At 40.3% G+C, this 20,244-nt stretch overlaps 1 protein-coding gene across 7 annotated transcripts in view; it reads right to left on the bottom strand.

Moving 5' to 3' along the window:
• The window catches only part of BICC1 (BicC family RNA binding protein 1), a 172,233-nt gene that overhangs the window by 77,763 nt on the left and 74,226 nt on the right, over nucleotides 1-20,244 (bottom strand). For all 7 annotated transcript variants that reach the window (XM_072129721.1, XM_072129720.1, XM_072129723.1 and 4 more), the window contains exon 2: nucleotides 18,539-18,585. In XM_072129721.1, coding sequence (XP_071985822.1) covers nucleotides 18,539-18,585 — 47 coding nt within the window. The remainder of the gene's footprint in view (nucleotides 1-18,538; nucleotides 18,586-20,244) is intronic.

Here is a 20,244-nt window from a genome sequence, read left to right on the forward strand (position 1 = left end):
CTTGCTTTAGTATACAAGCATGTTCCTGTAAAGAATTGTGCTCAGAATCCAAGGTTCCACTGTATATATTACCCACTCTGCCTATATTGGTCTCACTCCTTTAAGTACTCCTGTAAGTAATGGAACATCACTAGGATTTCCATAGTTCATCAGCTTTTATAATTGGTGGTGGTTCAATCTTTGGGAGCTCCACAGATAAATACTAAAAGTTCTGTAGAGCCAATTTAAAACTGTCTGTTAAAGGGCATGTTCACTTTCAGCACAAATAATATCAAGTATTTACTGAAAGTGGCCAACCCCTTTAAGTTCTCAATAGAAGAAATGTGAAGAAACTGCAGCTAACCCCAATTACCTAAAAAAGGGTTGTGCTAAGGGGTATGTGCAATTCCTTTAACAGATGGGAATATCCCTTTAGTTGGTTGAAATAATTAAATATATACAGTAGTTTACTTCATAACATAAAAATCTGAAATTGATGTAATGTGTAACCCAATTTACTCAACACTCAATTAAGTCCTAATGTTTACAGAGATGTTAAGTGCCACAGTTATTGGCCACAGCAGAAAACACAACTTTGGCATAAGCAGAATCACATTTTCCAAGTAAGATTTTTAAGACAAATTGAATTTGAATTTAGGCAAAATCAGTCATGTGTTTGTGAAGAGGGCACTTTGCCCCTTTTTTTTCCACAACATGGTATCAAAGAAAAATCAACACCCCAAACTTCAACAGAAGCCAAGTCTAGGACTTTCAAAGATTTTAGAAAATTACGCAATGGGTCAGACGAACAGCAAACGGCACAGCTGGCTTTCTCACAGTGACCTAAATCGGCAAGTTCTGGCCCCCTAGCATGCAGAAAGGCAGGTAGTACCAACACAAATATCACGATTGGCGCGGACCCCCTGGCTTCAGTTCCAGTAGAATAATAAAATCTACGAAAAGGAAATCTAGATCAAAGAGAAGGGTGGAGAAATCAAAGGGGCTTTCCAACGCAGCATGACACAGACACCTCATGCATCTTTTATTTAAACATCTTAATGCTTCTAAAAACAAATGAATCAGAACCAAACCTACAAAGAAAGGCCTCAACATGGCACACAAGCATAGCCATAATCGGCTTTTGGCAGAGGCCTAGCACTAAAAATGGATACATACAGAGCAGTAGACACAGGTACCTCAAGGCAGCAAAACATTTGTCTATATGTTTGGCCATATTCATATCTGCATTGGATCCACAGATTGACTTTTTGTCAGGTTAAATAATAGACGTCATTATAGTCAATATCTTCTATGGGACACCAACGGTGTATACTATACCAGATCAGAACAACAGAAGCTCCAAAGCAAGTGTGAACTTAAACCTATGGCCTGTAGAAGGCTACGTGTGAATAAAAAAGATAAGATGGTATAAAATTATATACATACACATATACATATATATATATACACACACACACACACACACACACACACACACACACACATCATAGGCGGGGATCACATCTCCTTTTGTGCCAATACGTTGCAAGAACATGTTGGGAGGATTCCGACGTGTCCTTATAACATATAGTACAGACGTAGTAACCCTGCTTGTAAAGTAGGATATGACGTCTGGAAACCCTTACATTCGGTAAATGCGGAGTGAGTGCGCAACGGCAGTAGCTGGCGGTTGGCTGCTGTCGATTTATGGGGGGGTTCCCCAGTGATGTCAATGTCCTTATATGGACAGCGACATCACTGGGTCCCCCCTCCTACTGAGCAACTTATCCGCTCAGCGAGCCTGGAGAAGGGATGCAATACGGTGTATACGCACATATGTCAATCAGCAGGAGGGACAGGGATCGAAATGCGCATCTTGCTACGTCTTTCCATACTGCCTTTTTTTAGCATATGCAATGTATACTAGTCAGACGGACGCAACAAGTATGCCTCCATCTGCCAGTACATCCAAATCTATATGCTCAGCGTATACATCGGGAGCGTATACAAAAAAAAAAAAAAAAAAAAAAGATGTTAAACTTTGTTAAAGGTTAAAAAATTATCCAAGTTTTAACGTCCAGAAACATTAAGAAATAAACCGCCCTTCATGTCTTGATATATAATTTAGAATTACGTTTATTATCTTTGGTACTAATAGATGCATTGTAGACGTGAATCTGTTGCATAAAAAGGCAGACACTCCATCAACATCTCCACATTTGCAAGGGACGTGTAAACAAATCCGTTTTTGCTTTGCATGAAATTACTTGGGACATGATCAAAGCGGAAGAAAAAAAATGATGGATGCGGTTTACTACGTGCACAGTTATAGCAGTATACAGAATATCCACAGTTTTATTTACACACAGTAATATTTCCCACTTTTCTATGAATTCCTCACATTTTATGAATTCTGCTCCATGCCATGTAATATAAATTTTCTTGGCTTTCGTCTACACAACACCATCCCTATAGAGCTCTGGAGGGTCGGACATTTATAAACCCTAAATTGCACCATCTTTTGCTATTAACTTGTGTTCTCTCTAGTAGCCATGCATACAAAATCATTAAAACATACAAAATCCAGGGAGGGAATTGTAGCAGAAATAAAGTTATGTTTTGCAAGGATGTTCAACGGCCATGGTCATTGTTCTCATCACCCCTTCCAAAAAAAACCCCACAAGAATTACCGGTGATCAGCATGTCCCATGTTGCCCAAAATGATCCTACGGGAAAAATGTATCTCACCTCACAAAAAATAAGTCAATATATGGTGTACATTGACCAGAAATGTGAAGATCCACAAGGTATCTTCCCATTCTGGTAGGCGCTGCCCCACTCAGTAATTTGGTCAAAGTTATGTGTCCATAAAAAAGTTTTAAATTGAAGGGTAAAAAACAACGCGTTTCGGCTGCGGGCTGGAGCCTTCTTCAGGTGAAATTACATACAATTCTAAAAAGGTACGTGATATGACATGTCGGTAAAACTGATAAAGATTGATTGCAAAAGAAATAAAAGAAGAATATAAAAAAAAAAAAAAAAATGGAGCAGTAATATATGTACATCAACAAATCACTCCGCTGAGATAATAAATCCTCCGTGCTCTCCACAAGCACGATTCCTCTCCAGAGACACAAAATCATTAAGCTCCACTTTAACAATGTCCCGATAGTCTATATATACATATATTACTGCTCCATTTTTTTCTTTTATCTTCTTTTTTTCTTTTGCAATCAATCTTTATCAGTTTTCCCAACACGTCATACAAGATTCACATCATCAACGACGTAGAGTTTTTTTATGTATAAAAAAATGTTTGATGTACCTTTTAGAATTGTATGTAATTTCAGATGATGAAGGCTCAAGCCCGGACCCGAAACGCGTTGTATTTTACCCTTCAATTAAAACTTTTTTATGGACACATAACTTCGACCAAATTACTGCAGAGTGTTGCAGCTCCTACCAGAACGGGAAGAAAAAATATGGACAATATTTTGAGAAAGGGTCTACGACCCAAAACGCGTTAATAGGACTAATATATGCAACTACATTGTAATGAAGTTTTTGATATGTTTTATTTCATTTTTTATACATTTTAAAGAAATAAATAGTACCTTTTAGACACAAGTTTGGCTCTCTCTTGGTTGCACCTATAGCGCTCCATCAGTGCTCGGTTTTTTTCTGTCTTTGATATATACCTATGCCACAGGCGTTTCTGTCCTTTGAGCCTTGGATGCTGCTTTGATCGCTTGTAGTGAGCTAGTCTAAGTCCACCTATTCCCCATCATTGGACCCCGGGTTGGGACTTATGCTTTGTACCAAGAACCTATCAGGTGAGCGCATACTGGTTATTATTCTTGGAGCACTGTTGATAAATGTCATCACCCAAGGCGCCGTCCTCTGTGTTTCCCGTTTATCCTTATACTGAATCTGTGGAATAGCCTGCCTCAGGCGCTGGTCACAGCAGGGACAGCAGAGCGCTTCAAGAAGGGTCTAGATGCCTTTTAATCAAAATAACATTAACGATGTTACAATATAGAATTGTGTTCCCTTACACTCCTTTGTTGAACTTGATGGACATGTCTTTTTTCAACCGTACTAAACAATGAAACCATGTACTATATAGGCAATATGCTATTTACATCACATTGTGAATGGCAAGAAAAATTAGTGAAAAAAAATTAAAAAATAGCGCAGAATTACAGTTTTTCCCCCTCAAACAGTATTAGGCCTCATGCACACGATTGCTCATGTGCCGTTTCCAGGCCGCAAACAAAGGGACACCAGCTTGGAGGATAACACTAGCTGCATCCTGTAGGGGTTAATTAAATGCTTTGAAAACTGCTATATTAGTAGGAAACACGTTACCAATATGACAATTATTAACGTTTGGTTGGAAATTCCTCTTTAAAAGCTTGTGACCTATAGGACTTTTCCAATGACAACTGTCCCAAGACATTCATGTGAAATACGGTAATAAAATATGACCAGGAAGAAATCGGAACAAGTCCATCTCTTGTTTAAATAAAATTCATTGAGACCCTTTGCACGGAGGTCCCATATCGATCCCATGGCACCTTACAATGGACTCGGCACCTAGAAACCACTCAACAATCAGAGTTTGACATTTCGTAGCTCTACCCTTCCCTGTGAGAGTATGGCACAGACTGCTGGGCTGTTACCAGTATTTGTCTTGTAACTGGAACATACACTACATACTGGTACAGTTCTACCATAAGGAAATGCAGTATGCCCGACCTGAGAAAACTTTGCTTAGTTTGCATCTTTGCCATGTTCTAGTTTGTGAAAAAAATTGGCAATCATGTCCATATACAGAATAATCCAATCCGTGCCCACAGAATGCAATGTAATGAAATGGAATGTAGTTACACCTTTCCTCAAGGATTCTAATATTCCCATTGGGTTTATGTTGGTTACACTGAGGTTAACATCACTCATAAGCCTTTGCCACGCCAGGGATTTCTGACAATTTTGTTGTACTATTGGCGAGAGAAATTTTAACAATTTTGACATGTACAAATAAAAATCTAAATTATAGCATAAATAATTCTACTAAAAACTACAACAAATCATATTTTCTGAAAGCAGACACTTGCCCCATCTTCAAAAGGGAGTTTATAGACTGGCACCTTCATGCAATTTTGATTTAAAGTATCATAGGATCATAGTTTATACAGTTGAAAAGAGACATATCCATCAAGTTCAACCAAGGAAGGGTAGGGATTGGATGAGGAAGGAATTTAGGGGAAACAATTCTATATAACATAACCAGCAATGCTATTTAGGTGTAAAAAGGCATATAGACCCTTCCAGAAGCTCTCTGCTGTCCCTGCTGTGACTAGCGCCTGAGGCAGGCTATTCCATAGATTGACAGTTCTCATAGTAATAAAAGCCCTGTCACCTTGTTTTCTCCAGACGGAGACAGTGTCCCCTCGTCTTTTGATTCAATTTAATTTGAAACAATTTACCACCATATTTTTTGTATGGACCATTCATATATTTAAATAGATTAATAATTTCCCCTCGTAGTCGTCTCTTTTCCAGACTAAATAAATTTAGTTGTTTTAAATCAATGCATTGAATGGTAAAAAATGTGCCCCAAAAGAAAATAATTTGATTTGCACCTCTTAAAAGGTAATAAATGAACATGTGTAGAGTTCAGATGCCTCATATATATATAAATTAATAAATTAACATAAAAGCACCAAAACTGAAATCTGCTTTTCAACTTTGGTCGTGAAGCTCGAGTTCTCCTTATGGAGACTTTGCCAATTAAGGCCACCTTGCAGGTGTGTGGAGATTTCTAGTCATTGATGCTACACTGGGAGTTTCTGGGAAATGTGCAAATAAATTTTCCAGAATGGGAAAGCATTGCCTCTTGTTATCTAGTAAGGCAGCCCCATTAACATCAAACTTGACTTTCACATTAGGCTTCCTGAAAGTCATGTTTGACGTTAAGGGGGCTGTCTTACAAGGTAACAAAAGAGGCAATGTTTTTCTTGTCCCTTCCTGAAAAACTTACTTGCTTTTCAGCTAAAATCTTAAGACCGTCACTACCTGCAAAATATAGTGATTGAATATAGTATAAAAAAATAAAAAGCTCCTATACTGTCAGTCTTTGTTTTTCAGAAACTTTAAATTAATAGACACAACCACCTTCATGCAACTTTGCAGGAAGCGGTGATAAAATTAAAAAATTACATGGGAATTCAAAACTTTCACAAAAATGTGTACAAACCTAAAAAATGTACGCAAACTCCCACGTTTTTAAACTTTTGTCCTCTTTATGCAAAAATATGAAATACATTTGTAAATGAATCTTTCAACAAAACTTTGCAAGTCTTGCATGTCTTTTTTGTATATAGGTTTATACCTCCCACATGTGTCCAGAATATGTAGCAAAGTGAATGCTAAATCTGCAGGGTGCAAAAACTGTTTTTGCTGAAAATTGCACTGTGCTTCACACAAAATAGTAACCCAAACAAAAAAGCATATATCCATAAAACAAGCTAATGAGATAACAAAGGTCACTTTTAGATGGGTGTAATATGTGTGCCAATATTAGCAGCGCAATAATGGGACCTTCCGCCGTCCATAAGAATTTCATTTTCAATCCATAGCTCTGGATTTTGGTGTTAATATGTAGTAGCTGAAGAGGCTTGAATGTTCATCCTCTCAATACATACACACACATATATACATACATACAGGCGGTCCCCTACTTAAGGACACCCGACTTACAGACAACCCATAGTTACAGACAGACCCCTCTGCCCACTGTGACCTCTGGTGAAGCTCTCTGGATGTTACTATAGTCCCAGACTGCAATGATCAGCTGTAATGTGTCTGTAATGAAGCTTTATTGATAATTCTTGGTCCAATTACACCAAAAATTTTGAAACTCCAATTGTCACTGGGGCAAAAGAAAATTTTTTTTCTAGAACTTCCATTATAAAATATACAGTTTCGACTTACATACAAATTCAACTTAAGAACAAACCTCCAGACCCTATCTTGTATGTAACCCGGGGACTGCCTGTACATACATATCAGAAAGCAACTGTGCTCTGATTGTTATGGGATGAAGAGGGTCAATAATATAAACATCCGTTCATGTTAACCCTTTCCAAAATTGAGCTAAAAATGGCTAAGAAGTTGATGGGGGGGGGGGGGGGGCACACATCAGAGGGCTATAACTTTTCATGCCTGGCACTTAGAATCACTCAGAAATTGGTAGTTTAAAACAGGATTCTCTCTAGATCCTAGGTATTTCTGCGACAAAGTAAAAACAGCCTGAAAATAACCATTACTATAAAATCATTATATCTACATCGTTAACTCATTTGTAAACCTCCTCTTCCACTGGACAGGGATTTATAACAAATACACAGTGAAAAGTCCTAAGGGTAACATATGGTTGATCGAACATCTCAGATAATTATGTAAGGAATAAATATTTGCTATTCCTAAAATAGACTACAATAAAGGCAACAATTATTTTAAAAATGCACACATTGATATGACATTTATAGAGAACTTCTGAAAAAGTTCTGAAGTGTTTCAGCTGGTGCGCTTGTTAGCAAAAGTTTCTAAGCCAAACGTGAGTCATTCAATGGCAAATGTATTCCCAGTAACTAATACAACTTCTAAAGAGAATTCGATTAAAACCTCCTGGAGATTGGGTGGTAACAGCGCGGAGCACTTCTCATCCTTTTATGACAAAGATCTGAATCTTTACAGTCTAGGCAGGAAATCGAGAGAGTCACATTGCATAGCAGACTGATCTGCCATAGCCCCCACGGGTCGGAGACGGCCAGGGTTAGGCATGTACAACATTATGATCTCTATGGACTCTCATCAAATTCCTCCTGATATCAAATTTTGGGTAGGCTCTTTTAGAATTTTAGTTCCTCCAAAAATAAAATTTTGCATTTATTCCAAAATGTTACACTTTTGTCCCATAGAACATGTATAACAAAAGAGGTCCTGTCCAATCTACAGGACAGTCATTTCTTTTGGAAAACAGCAACTTTATTTGTTGTGCTCCTCCATGAATACCCTTATAGTTACGTGTTTTTTAAAGGGGACGTATTAACTAAGGTTTGCTATAGGTCTTTTTTCATCAACCATCTACATTTTCCAGAATTACCCATATTGCTGCTGGCAGCGCTTCTCCTAAAAGGTAAAGTAATAGTCCCCAAATGTATGCATTTGTGGGCAGCCTGCCTGTCCATGGGACCAGGTCATTTAGCAATCCTTAGCAACCTTTTCCATTTTCACCAGGGACCTAATTTTCATTAAAGACAGGTTGCAAAGGCCCATCACATCTGCAGTGCAAATCTGCCTCTCTGCTTTTCTAAGCATTTGCATTACAATATAATTGTGTGTTATAACTTACCTTGCACCCTGAAAGAATCCTGGGGTAGTCACAGGGGTTGGCCTTTGGTTTTGATGCATTTTAAAAAACAAGATGTGCCTTGTCTGTGCTTCTCACTCCTCGCCCCCACCTTTGTGCTCCTGTACAGCTCCTCGGAGGGGTGCACAGCGTGGTGAGCTGCTATCGGTGGGAGGAGCTGTACAGGAGCACAAAGATGAAGGCAACCTGCAGTACAGACAAGTCACATGTTTTTTTCAAATACATCCAAACCAAAGACCAACCCCTGTGACTACCCCAGGATTTTGTCAGGATGCAAGAGTAAGTTATAACACACAATTATATTGTAATGCAAATGCTTAGAAAAGGCAGAGAGGCAGATGTGCACTGCAGCTGTGATGGGCTTTTACCATCTGTCTTTAGTGAAAAATAAGGTCCCTGGTGACAGGTTCCCTTTAATGTGGTTTGCCTCATGGCATGATTAAAATTCACAAATTTGGGGGGAATTCAGTCTTGCCAGCTAATCATTGTATGTGCCTTCATTTAATGGGTAAAATACCTATTAAAAAACACACTTGCAGCCTCTTCTGCTTGAACGGGTTGAACAGTGTTTGAAAGATCACTTATTATACACGTTATAGGGAACAGTTTGCTGATTGTACAGCACAATGTCTCACAAGTGCCATCTTCAGCAGTCCCAGAGAAAATGCATTTTGATCGTTTTAAAAAGGCAAAAAAATCATATGGGGTTTAATAAAAATAGAGGAATAAAAATATAAAGAACAGATGGTCCTTTTGTAACGTCAATATGCTTGGTTAATCCTGCATATAGCACACTCAGAGCTACTGTATGTAGCTTTGCTCTTTGTGCCATTTTAGTTCAAAAGTGTAGACAACGTATCACTGTAATAAGAAATAACTATCCACCTGTGCCGAGATCACCGTCACAAAAAAGGGATGGACCAAACAACATACAATAAACTGCAGGTAAGTGTGTGACCCGGTCATCAAAAACAGGTACAATAAAAAGTACTCACTCCCCCTCCCCACTGTTCAGTTACGTTAAAAGTTTAGTTATGCTAAACCTACCACTTCGGATAGGGCTTCTAAGCAGCACATGCCGTGCTCAGGGTGAGCTGGTGCCGACGATTCTCTTCGTTATGTTTTAAAACAGTTTTAAAGCGTTTTAACTAGAGATGAGCGAGCACTAAAATGCTCGGGTGCTCGTTACTCGAGCCGAACATTTCCAGATGCTCGAGTGCTCGTTTCGAGTAACGAGCCCCATTGAAATCAATGGGAGACCCGAGCATTTTTCAGTAAAATTATAAACTTAACGAGCACAGTGAAAGAACACAGTGCAGAACAGATTGCAGATGTTCGGGAACATCTGCAATCTGTTCCGGAGACACGCGTGCAGAACGGTGTTCTCCGCAATAGTATTTGAAGAACAATATGTGTAGAGAACAACTTGCAGATGTTGCCAAACATCTGTAATGTGTTCTTCACACATATTGTTCTTCAAATACTATTGCGGAGAACACCGTTCTGCACGCGTGTCTCCGGAACAGATTGCAGATGTTCCCGAACATCTGCAATCTATTCTGCACTGTGTTCTTTCACTGTTTTCTTCAATTAAACAATTAAATTAAATGTTTTAATTGTATCTTTTTACTATTCTTCACTTTTTTTTTTTTAAATTAAAGGCTCGTTATCGAGCAGGGCAAATACTCGTCCGAGCAACGAGCCGGTCCGAGTATGCTAATACTCGACCGAGCATCAAGCTCGGACGAGTATACTCGCTCATCACTAGTTTTAACACTTTATTAATGTTTATATCCGAACTAGCTTCCCCGCACCGTGGGCCGCTCACCATGCGGGCGACCGTGCGCGCGCCTAAATAGGAAGTGGATATAAACATTAATAAAGTGTTAAAACGCTTTAAAACAGTTTAAAAACATAACGAAGAGAATCGTCGGCACAAGCTCACCCTGAGCTGGTGCACGGCATGTGCTGCTTATAGGCCCTATTCGAAGTGGCAGGTTTCCTTTAATATGTAGCCACAAATGGACAGAAAAGTTTTTAAAAGGGAACCTGTCATCAGGAATTGGCCTAATAGACTACTACCAGTATAATGTCAAACAGTGTAAGGCTGCATTCACACGACATATGTCGTATGTACGGCCGCAGTCTCCCATAGCTGGCAATGGCTGCACGGAGCGATACAGTGCCACACGTCTGTAGCTCCATACACAGGGAAAACATAGAACATATTCTATCTTTCCCGGCCGTACATCTCTAGGTCACCCCTCCTCCTCTCCAGCGTGCCAGACGTATGGGCAGGCATGCGTTTGTGTGAATTTGGTCTAACACCAGAAAATTAACTTTGAAGCGAAATGTAAATTGGTTGTATACAGTCAAGGAGGAGGGTTTTTAACACTGAAGTCAAGGTGCGGAGCTCTAAACGTCTCCTCCTCTGTGATTGACGTCGTGCATCGGACTTCATGAGATCTGGTCAGCGATGTCTCTGGATGCAGGACCATCCATTACAGTAAAGCAGGCTTTCTGAGCACGAGAGAGCTTGACTTCAGTGTTAGAATCTCCGCCTCCTTGACTTTATACAACCAATTTACATCTCACTTCAAAGTTGATTGTCTGGATGACGCCTCCACACTGGACCATGAAAAAAAAAAAAAAAAAAAACACAATCTAGAAGGTTTTCAGAGGATTGGCAACATACTGGTAGTGTTTTATGAAGTCAATTTCTACTGACAGGTTCCCTTTAAAAAAACGAGGCAGAAAATAAACACATTGGGGGTCATTTACTAAGGGCCCGATTCGCGTTTTCCCGACGTGTTTCCCGAATATTTCCAATTTGAGCCGATTTCCCCTGAATTGCCCCGGGATTTTGGCGCACGCGATCGGATTGTGCCGCATCGGCACTGGCATGCACTCGACGGAAATCGGGGGGCGTGGCCGAACGAAAACCCGACGGATTCTGAAAAACCGCTGCATTTAAAAAAAGAAAAGTGTCACGGAGCTTGCACTTACCTTCACTAGGAATAGGCCGGTGAACTTGAGTGCGCTCTGATGCTCTTCAGCGCAGCAGTGCCACCTGGTGGACGTCGGAGGAACTGCCTTAATGAATCCCGGCTGGACCCGAATCCAGCGCAGAGAACGTGCCGCTGGATCGCGAATGGACCGGGTAAGTAAATCTGCCCCATTGTCATTGCTCTACTTATTAACCATATTGTGGTTACAATTCCAATCTTTTTTAAAAAAGAAAAGCTGGAATCTTGTGGTTTATAATGGGAAAAGCTGGACTATTTGCTATAAAAAAAATTTTCAACAAGAGACTGTGTCCCATCCAATGAATGTTTTTTGACCAATCGGTGTGCGGTAAAACATTTTCACAAATTCAATTTTAATTAGAGTTTTTTTCCCCAAGATGGATTAAAACTGACAAGCTGGTAAATGAATACCACGAAGCAGTACAGCTACGAAACCAGAAACGCGTGGGCCTATAGCATGGAAGTACAGTATACTTGCAGAAAAGCTGCATTTTCAGCCCAGGGGAGTCTACTGGCAGTTTACAATGTCCTCTCAACATCTGTAAATGGAACATTTTTCCTTTACTTCTGTTACAAAGATGAATAAACAGAACATGGAAAATCTGTCACATTCCAAAATCATCAATTCTTTGCTCTGGAAATTATACTAATATATTCCAAACTATGCGATCTTCTTTTAAACATAATATGGTTTAGCCCAGAAAAAGAATATGCCATTAAGGCCTGAGCGCCTGAGGAAACGTAATACCAGAGCTGAAAATGAGAAACATTTCAGTGTCTCAGCGCATGTAATGTACAAGACGTTATACGCGCAGTCAGGTAACATGACCTTGAACGTGCGCTGCACATGGATTGCTTTATAATGAGCGCGAGGCAAAGAATAACATCCTGGAAAGCGTCTCAATGGACTGGGTTTGTGCTACGGTGATGTAAAAAGCAAGAACTTCACCCCACAATATTGGGGAGAAAAAAAAAACATAGTAAAATTTATTGTAAAGAATTATAAAAATGAGCATCACGGTGCAATATACTAAAAGTCAGTGCAAACAAACATAATCAGGGAACTTAGGCTTCCTATGGGGGTCGCTGCACCAAATTTGTATTCCAAACCCCTACCATACTTATAATTTTTCCTGATGAGCCCACACTTCTAAAATGGAAACAACATGTAGGGATTTTGACCTAGAATTTCTCTGCATATATTGGAATTCGGGATACATACCCTATACTTTCTTTTGCACTATATTTCATATACTTTGTGCACTTTTCTACTGTGTGGGGACTGTGTTTATACTATACAGCCATTATTCCTCTGACCAGAGTACCACGTGTTAGCAGTCCCATCACCTTTTCCATTCCCCACCCCCCAACCCTGTACAGCTCAGGGTCAGTGGGCCGACGGCAGGGATAGGATCCAGTCGGGGTGGCAGTCATCTAGGGCTGTGCCCAGAGTTGAGGCTCTATAGGGCTTAATAGGGTCTCATCTCAGGGTAAAATAGGGACCGCTGCACTCGATGCCCTAAAGAGTGTCATACCTCTTCCCCCCACCATCTACTTATCTTTCCCTCATACATACAAGTGAAGCCCGCATGAAGGACCTCTCAACACCCAGATGTTTGGAGAATATGGTCCACACTGCCTGCGTGGTGCGTTGAAGATGCATAGCATTACGATCTTCTGATCACGTGGTCAGGTATGTGGCCTTTGCTTGAGAGGAGTTTTTTACATAATCCATGAGAGCGTAGGACGTATTGCACTCTCTATGGTAGAGTATAGTTTTGGCGATGATTTGCCGCTTTGTTTTTAGTAAATAAGTTGGTAGTTGGACTTTTTCTTTACCTTGGCAGGTGGATGCGGTGGGGAACCTATGTTACCTGCCTAGAATACTTTTGGCATTTCTTTTCATGCCCACTTAAAGAAGCCCCCCACCTAATACTCACCATAAATAAAGCCCTCCCCACTAAAAAAAATAACCCAATTCTGAATACAGCCCTTACACCAAATAAGTAATGTCCCCTACAGCTCCCCCACAGCCCTCCCCAGTAATGTCCCCTTCCTAACTCCTAAGAATGTGCTTCACCTTCACAATATAAAATTAAAAATAAACAGTAATACTCACCTTTCTTCTTCTCTTACCTCCTCTTCTCCTTTGGTTGTGTAGGACACATGTTGTGGGACACAGTTTACAAGAGCTGCCTGGACAGTGGGACAATAGCCCTGCTGAGGTGGGGACATCCAGGGCACAGGCCCCGGATCTTTTGACCTGGCGACACCCCAGGGTGACCCGAATGACTTTAGGACTGTTCAACAATGACAGAGGAGTGGGGGGGGGGATCTACACCATACTTAAATCCGCCCCTTTATACGGCATGGCCACTAATATGGCTGCTCTTCCAATAATTATTTCCAAATACAGACTACTAAAGCAGAAAGGGTTGATGGGCAAAGTCACACCAATGCGCAAAAAAGTAGTGGCTTTTCCATAAAATATTAAAGCACATTACCAGCATTACTATATACTCCTTAGTATGAGAGTATCTGCAAACCCATTCTCACCACAACCCCTACCCCCTCTTATCCATTTGCTTACATTTGTCATTTAAATAAGCACGAACTAGTGTACAGTCCGTGCACTCATCCATGAAATAAAAGAAACACCCGGGCTAATGTGAAAGGTTCATCTATTTGCCACTTCAGCATATGGAACAGTTTGGGATATTAATGTGTAGAATGTAACGTATGGCTTTTAAATGGTTTGTATACACTCTGCAGCCAGATGTCTCCACCAACTGGGAGCCGCCATCACAAATCATACAGCGTGCAACATAATGGGAGTCATCTAATACGATGGAGACATCTCACAAGAGACTTATATTTTTGGTTTTGTATTAAGGAGGTTATGGTCAACGGTTCACCAACTTGAAGGAAACCTACCATGGGGAATCTACTATCAAAAGTAGATGTGATGGTAGATTCCTCCTACTGCCTCTGCCCTAATCTGTAACTCAATAAACCTGGAACCTAACCGAACTTGTTAAAAACTTTATTTTAGTTATATGTAAATGAACTGCAGAGGCTACTGGGGCGTGTACTAGCCTGGCCGGGCTCCGGGAGCTAAGGCTAGTACACGCCCCAGTAGCCTCTGCAGTTAATTTACATACTACTAAAATAAAGTTTTGTAACAAGTTAGGTTAGGTTCCAGGATTATTAAATTACAGATTAGGGCAGAAGCAGGCAGGAGGAATCTACCATCACATCTACTTCTGATAGTAGGTTACTCATGGTAGGTTTCCTGTAACATTCACCATTAATGGGCCGTACAGACAACCTAGGATAGGTATAAACATCTTATTGTTGCATGACCACAAACAGTTTTCCAAGTTTGCACTTACATTGCCCAAGTTGGGAAAAGTGAGAAAATATTAAAAGTTGTGTTACCATTCCATATCTGATCTCTGTTATATTGGCTACATTGGTGTTTAAGATAAATACCTATGTGACCAATACCGCCAATCACCCCCTTAAAGGTCTTCCAGTAGCTGCAGTCAGGGTTAGGTATTGGCCCTGAAAATCTATTTAACCATACCTTTGTGTGTGTTTTAATAGAACCATTACTATGGAAAATGAATTTATATTTCAGGATTGTAGGTGGACTTGGAACACTGGTGCACAATACCTGTTCACCAAATACTGTACTGCCCCTTCTCGCAGTAGTAGGCTTCTTAGATATGAATGAAGAAGGGAAGGGGAGCAATGTAATGCAAGGCTCGCAATGCACAGCAGTAGAGGAGACTTCCACAGAGCGTTGAGTCCAGCTACAATCCTGGAACATAATTTTTTTTTTTTTTTTAAAACAGCCCTGCCACTACCAACACAACACACAAAAAGTAAAATAACACCAAGCTGCCCAACACTGTCTACAGTGTTATATGATCAAAACTGCTGGTGGACCCACTTTATGTAATTTTTTTGGCATTGTATCTAGTTATCAGTAACAGACACCAATAGTATTTTTGTCATCATACTTGCGCCTGTGACTAATATTTGGCACTACGGTGGTACATTTGATCCAGGCAGACAAGACAGAAGGATCAATTATACTCTATGGTATAACCTGCAGGCTATAATGGTGGTCCAAGGCTTTGTATGTAGGTGGTTCCTTTATTTTTAGATCCTGTGATTAAGAGGATGCAGAATTAATACAATGGAGAGACAATATATAAACTATAGACTATACACTGCACACAGCATGTCCCAGGCCCTATGGAAACTTCAGCCCACTGCTGCGCGTATCCCTTTAAATGAAAACGGGTTAACAATTCTCGCTAAGTTTCTGCCACGTGTTTGATCTCCTGCACAGCAATGGGGATAGCTGTCCCAGCCACCACTCCGCTCTTGTACAACACGTTACTACATTTGGAGTAGATCACCATGAAACATGGTTATGCTTCATGCTGTTTATATAGCGGAGCGGAGCGTATTTCATCCACTCCCCATGTCTGCCAGATGACCAAGAGAAAAAAAAAAAAAAAAAACGAGCGTTACATAAACAATAACTATAGGAAGATTAGCATAAAATAATAGGGCAACGTGCAGGAAATCTCTGTCTTTCTTCACACATGGATACAAAGAGTATTATATTAACATTTCTTTCTTTGGTTATGTACTAGTTACTATAGGGACCATGACTACATAGGATTGATACACAACAGGCCTAGAGTAGAGTATCGCAGTTTGTTGAATTACTATGAGGGATAGAATTTTGGATGTCCAGAAAAATATAGTCCTTGAGATGGGGCTTTCCCGCAGCAAGAGATCCAGGATGTTCCCTCAGTGCTAAATATTCGTGTACCTGACCAGTGCATCGGTAAGGCCCAGGTGACATCTCCATTAGGTCATCGGTTTTTTTGAATCCGTTATTGTGGGTCAAAAACACGTGAGGCAACTAAAGACAAGTGAGATATAATGGAAAGTATTGCACCTGCTTTGTGCGTTCTACCTCATCTTGCAGTAATCCGAAGGTGGGCAGCACAACAGGACAGGGGAGCACTTGTGGGACCCCCAATATGATAATGTGGGGCCAAATGGGCACATGTTCTTTATTTCCGCACAACCCATTAAACATCAATAAAAGCAATCCACTAGTGTATGCCATAAACCAGACTACGGTGCTCTGCCACGTCCGCTTAGCCGGTCAGCAACATGTTGTGTTCCAACTTGTAAGGTATTGGGATATACTTAAAATCAGGGGCTTTACTACAGTGGTAGCAGCGGCTATGGGGCCCACAGTGTCAAGGGGCCCCATCATCCAACCTGACAATAGAATGGACACCATTATATACATATACATTGTACAACATAATATGTATATAACATATAATGTGATGTATATAAGCTAGATCTGTGATGTATATATGCGGTATGTCTCCACAATGTATGATGTGTATATATACTGCATTATGCTCTATATGTGTACTGTGTATACCGTGCAACTGACTCACATTTGTAGCATATAAATATGCATATTTAAGGGGGGCCCCATCCAGAAGTCTGATATGGGGCCCTGCCTGTTAGTTAAGCCACTGCTTAAAATCTTCCATGCAAAAATTTCTATAAGAAATATAGAAAATGCAAAAGGCTGAATAGAGTGCAGGAAAGGAATCTTGGCTTGCTTAAAGGGGTTGGCTGGTGGTTGAAAAACATGGCTGCTCTGCCAATGGCCATAGGTAGTGTGTGCTATTGTAACCAAGCTCCACTTATTTCTATACAGCGGAGCTGCATAACAGCACCAACCATGGTCAGGTGTGACATGATTTTTGGAAGAAAGCAACCTTGTTTTTCAATCTTTGAACAACCCATTTAAGATATGTATAGCCAATCCTCATAATAGAAAATCAATATTAAACTTCTGTACCCTATAAAATGGGAGCTCAAAAAGCACCCCTATTCCCCATTTATGTTGCTTTGTACGTATTCACTCTTTAAAGAGTCACACATTCTGTAATGGTGGTCAATGGTGTAATTTGAAGCTGATTGGGCCCCAGTGTCAAGTCCGCGTCAGGCCCACGACTTTAAGGTATGGTCTATAGTACTCGTCTTCTGATATGGGAAAGTGGCACCTTATGGAGCCCCTAGGCCTCTTGGACCCGGTTGTGACCGCAACCCTCTGCACCACCTAAGATTAGGCCCATGGTGGTGGCGCCAGGTACTGTATCATTGTTTTATTTTCCATTTTATACAGGAATTCTGCACCATTGCAATGAAAAAGACAGCATTTGGCAATCTGCAAATTTCCAGTAAAGTTAAAAATATTGCTGCCGCATTGGATAGGTGAACTGAACAGATTCCAACCAATGGCTTACCCCATGGTTAGGCTCTCAACTTAAAAGGATGGAGCCTTTAAGAATTCAATGCGAGAATAGGGGTCCACACTGTAAGCGTTGTGTCCATTAGGATACAAAAGTGCAGCCAAAATGAACCCCCTATTCTGTGAGAAGTTAGGATTTAATATTTAAAAAAGTACAATACATTATTTCTACTTTTGTAAGCTCGACATACTTTAGTATCTGTAAGAAACATGACGCTATTATGTTCACTATGAAGAGGAGCTCAGGTTTTTGTCCTCCTAGTGGGGAAAATCTAACATTACATCCAACCACGAGAATTAAAAACATCTGTAGAATAAAAAAAAGGGGTTATGAATCACCAAAAAAAACAGAAAAAAAAAAAAATAGTGAAGTGATGAATGTTTATAGCCAGGCATTATTCTTTTGTGGGACAGTGAGCCATTTCAAAAATATACTAAAGGTTATTTGGCTTGTGAAGTAGGAGTCTGGGATGCGCCGTTTAGGAAGCTGATGTTATCGGAGAAAAACATGAAAATAATACATCCTATGTCTGACACCCATGTTAATCGAGGAGAGGTTTTGGGAACGCGCCGCAAGAGATTGGAAGTCAGATGGTCATGAATTTTCAACAACAGCAATAAAAACACTGTAGAAAAACACAAGTACAAAAGCAGGAACAGTCTCAAAGAAGAGTCACGAGGAAGCAACAGAAAGGCAACATTTGCAATAAGTGGAATAAAAGCGCTCACCTTCTGAAAGAAATCTTCGCCGCTTTTGCCTTTTCCCTCTGCCGCTTCTATAAAAGAAAAAATACACAAAGTAAGTAGGATATACATGCCCGAGGCAGTGCTCTGGGGTGACACACATCATACAGCACATATCAATATCTCATTTGTAGCAATAAGTAACCCATAAAATATTATTCTAGAGGACATATTTAAGTAAAGAGGACTGGTCAAGTCAACCTTGAGGTTTACCGACTTAGAATACTTAAAAATTTGGCTGGGCAACAAAAAAATCTTTAGTTGCTTCAGCCAACATTACAGTGCAAATCATATCCTATAGCAAACCTTTTAGACGCTGAGTGCCCAAACTACATCCAAAACCCACATATTTTTCGCAAAGTGCCGATGCGACAATTTAAACAGTAACTTATTACTCCCTGCTCTGTCACATGTTTAAATTGTATAGGCACCTGAGGACACCAATACACTAGAAAGTAGGAGACAAAGCTTAGGTTATCATTGTAGCTTTCTTCCAGGGTCCTGGCCTGCCTGGGACTGCAAGAGGCCTTGAGTCCTGTCTGGCGGAGTCTGCGGTGGGGTGATGGCACGGGTGCCGGTTCGCCACCACTGTCCTACAGCCAAAAAGATGAATAATTAAAAAATAAAGGTTTAAGAATCTAGACAATTGGGTCAGAGCTTCTTCAAAATGTCAGCTTCTTGTGGGTATGTTTACAGAAGGCAGTGGTAAGTAGTTAGTAAAAGTTGAAGATCAAGGGCACTCAAGACTCAATGATGCGCCAGAAAAAAACACTTTATAGGAGAAAAATAGGGCTTATCGGCTTTCAGGAAGTACAAAAAATGGTGACTTCCTGTTTCCTGTCAACAAAGGAAATGACCGCTCAGCCAACTAGTGGAAGTCTTGGCTGCCTCAGCTTTCCTCCTATGTAAATACTCAGAAATTGCAGCTGAATTTATCAGAGTACCCAACTCTGGTAGGATCTGGGAGGAGAGAGAGACTTACAATCCCGCCACCTCCAGCAACGGGAGAATCCAGATAGAAGAAATGTTTTTTGGTCAGAAAACCATGGTCACTTTTTTTCACGATTCAGGTTACTTAAATGGCGTGGAACTGCAACACCAGAAACAGTCCATGGGTAATAGTTTTGTTAGTCTTGAAAAGCAGCCACGTTATTATACAATGTCATATAATCCTAAATAAGAAAAAAAAAAGGTGACATCTATGGCGGGTATACTAAGAATCATAGATCTAATATAAACATCCACATTAGACAAGGTCCTCGAACATCTGCAGAAGATTATATCATATAGGGGAATAGGTCTCTGTAGGTGCTTGTCCTAACATTATGTACACGGTACATTACCCCTACACAATCCCGTTTATACCGTAAAATAACATTAACCCGGTACATATCAGGTAACTCACTAGTCAGTAGCTGGAATAAGACATTTACTGTTCACATAGTTTAGCGTGTTAATGGTTAGCAGACCAAGTTACTCATTGATCGTGGCCAAGTTTCTGGGGGAACTGAAGTGATTCGATCACCCATTAACTTCAATGTCTGTGAGTAATGAAAACTGACTAAGGTATTTAACATTTTTAAAATATTTTAACCTCTTTGGCGTCGTGCAGAGCCTTCGACCTGGTTCATTTACATACACTGGAATCACTGGTATGAACGATTACAACAGAAAATAAATCCATTCTTTAT

The sequence above is a fragment of the Engystomops pustulosus genome, chromosome 11 (assembly GCF_040894005.1).
Source record: "Engystomops pustulosus chromosome 11, aEngPut4.maternal, whole genome shotgun sequence".
Classification (NCBI taxonomy): Eukaryota; Metazoa; Chordata; class Amphibia; order Anura; family Leptodactylidae; genus Engystomops; species Engystomops pustulosus.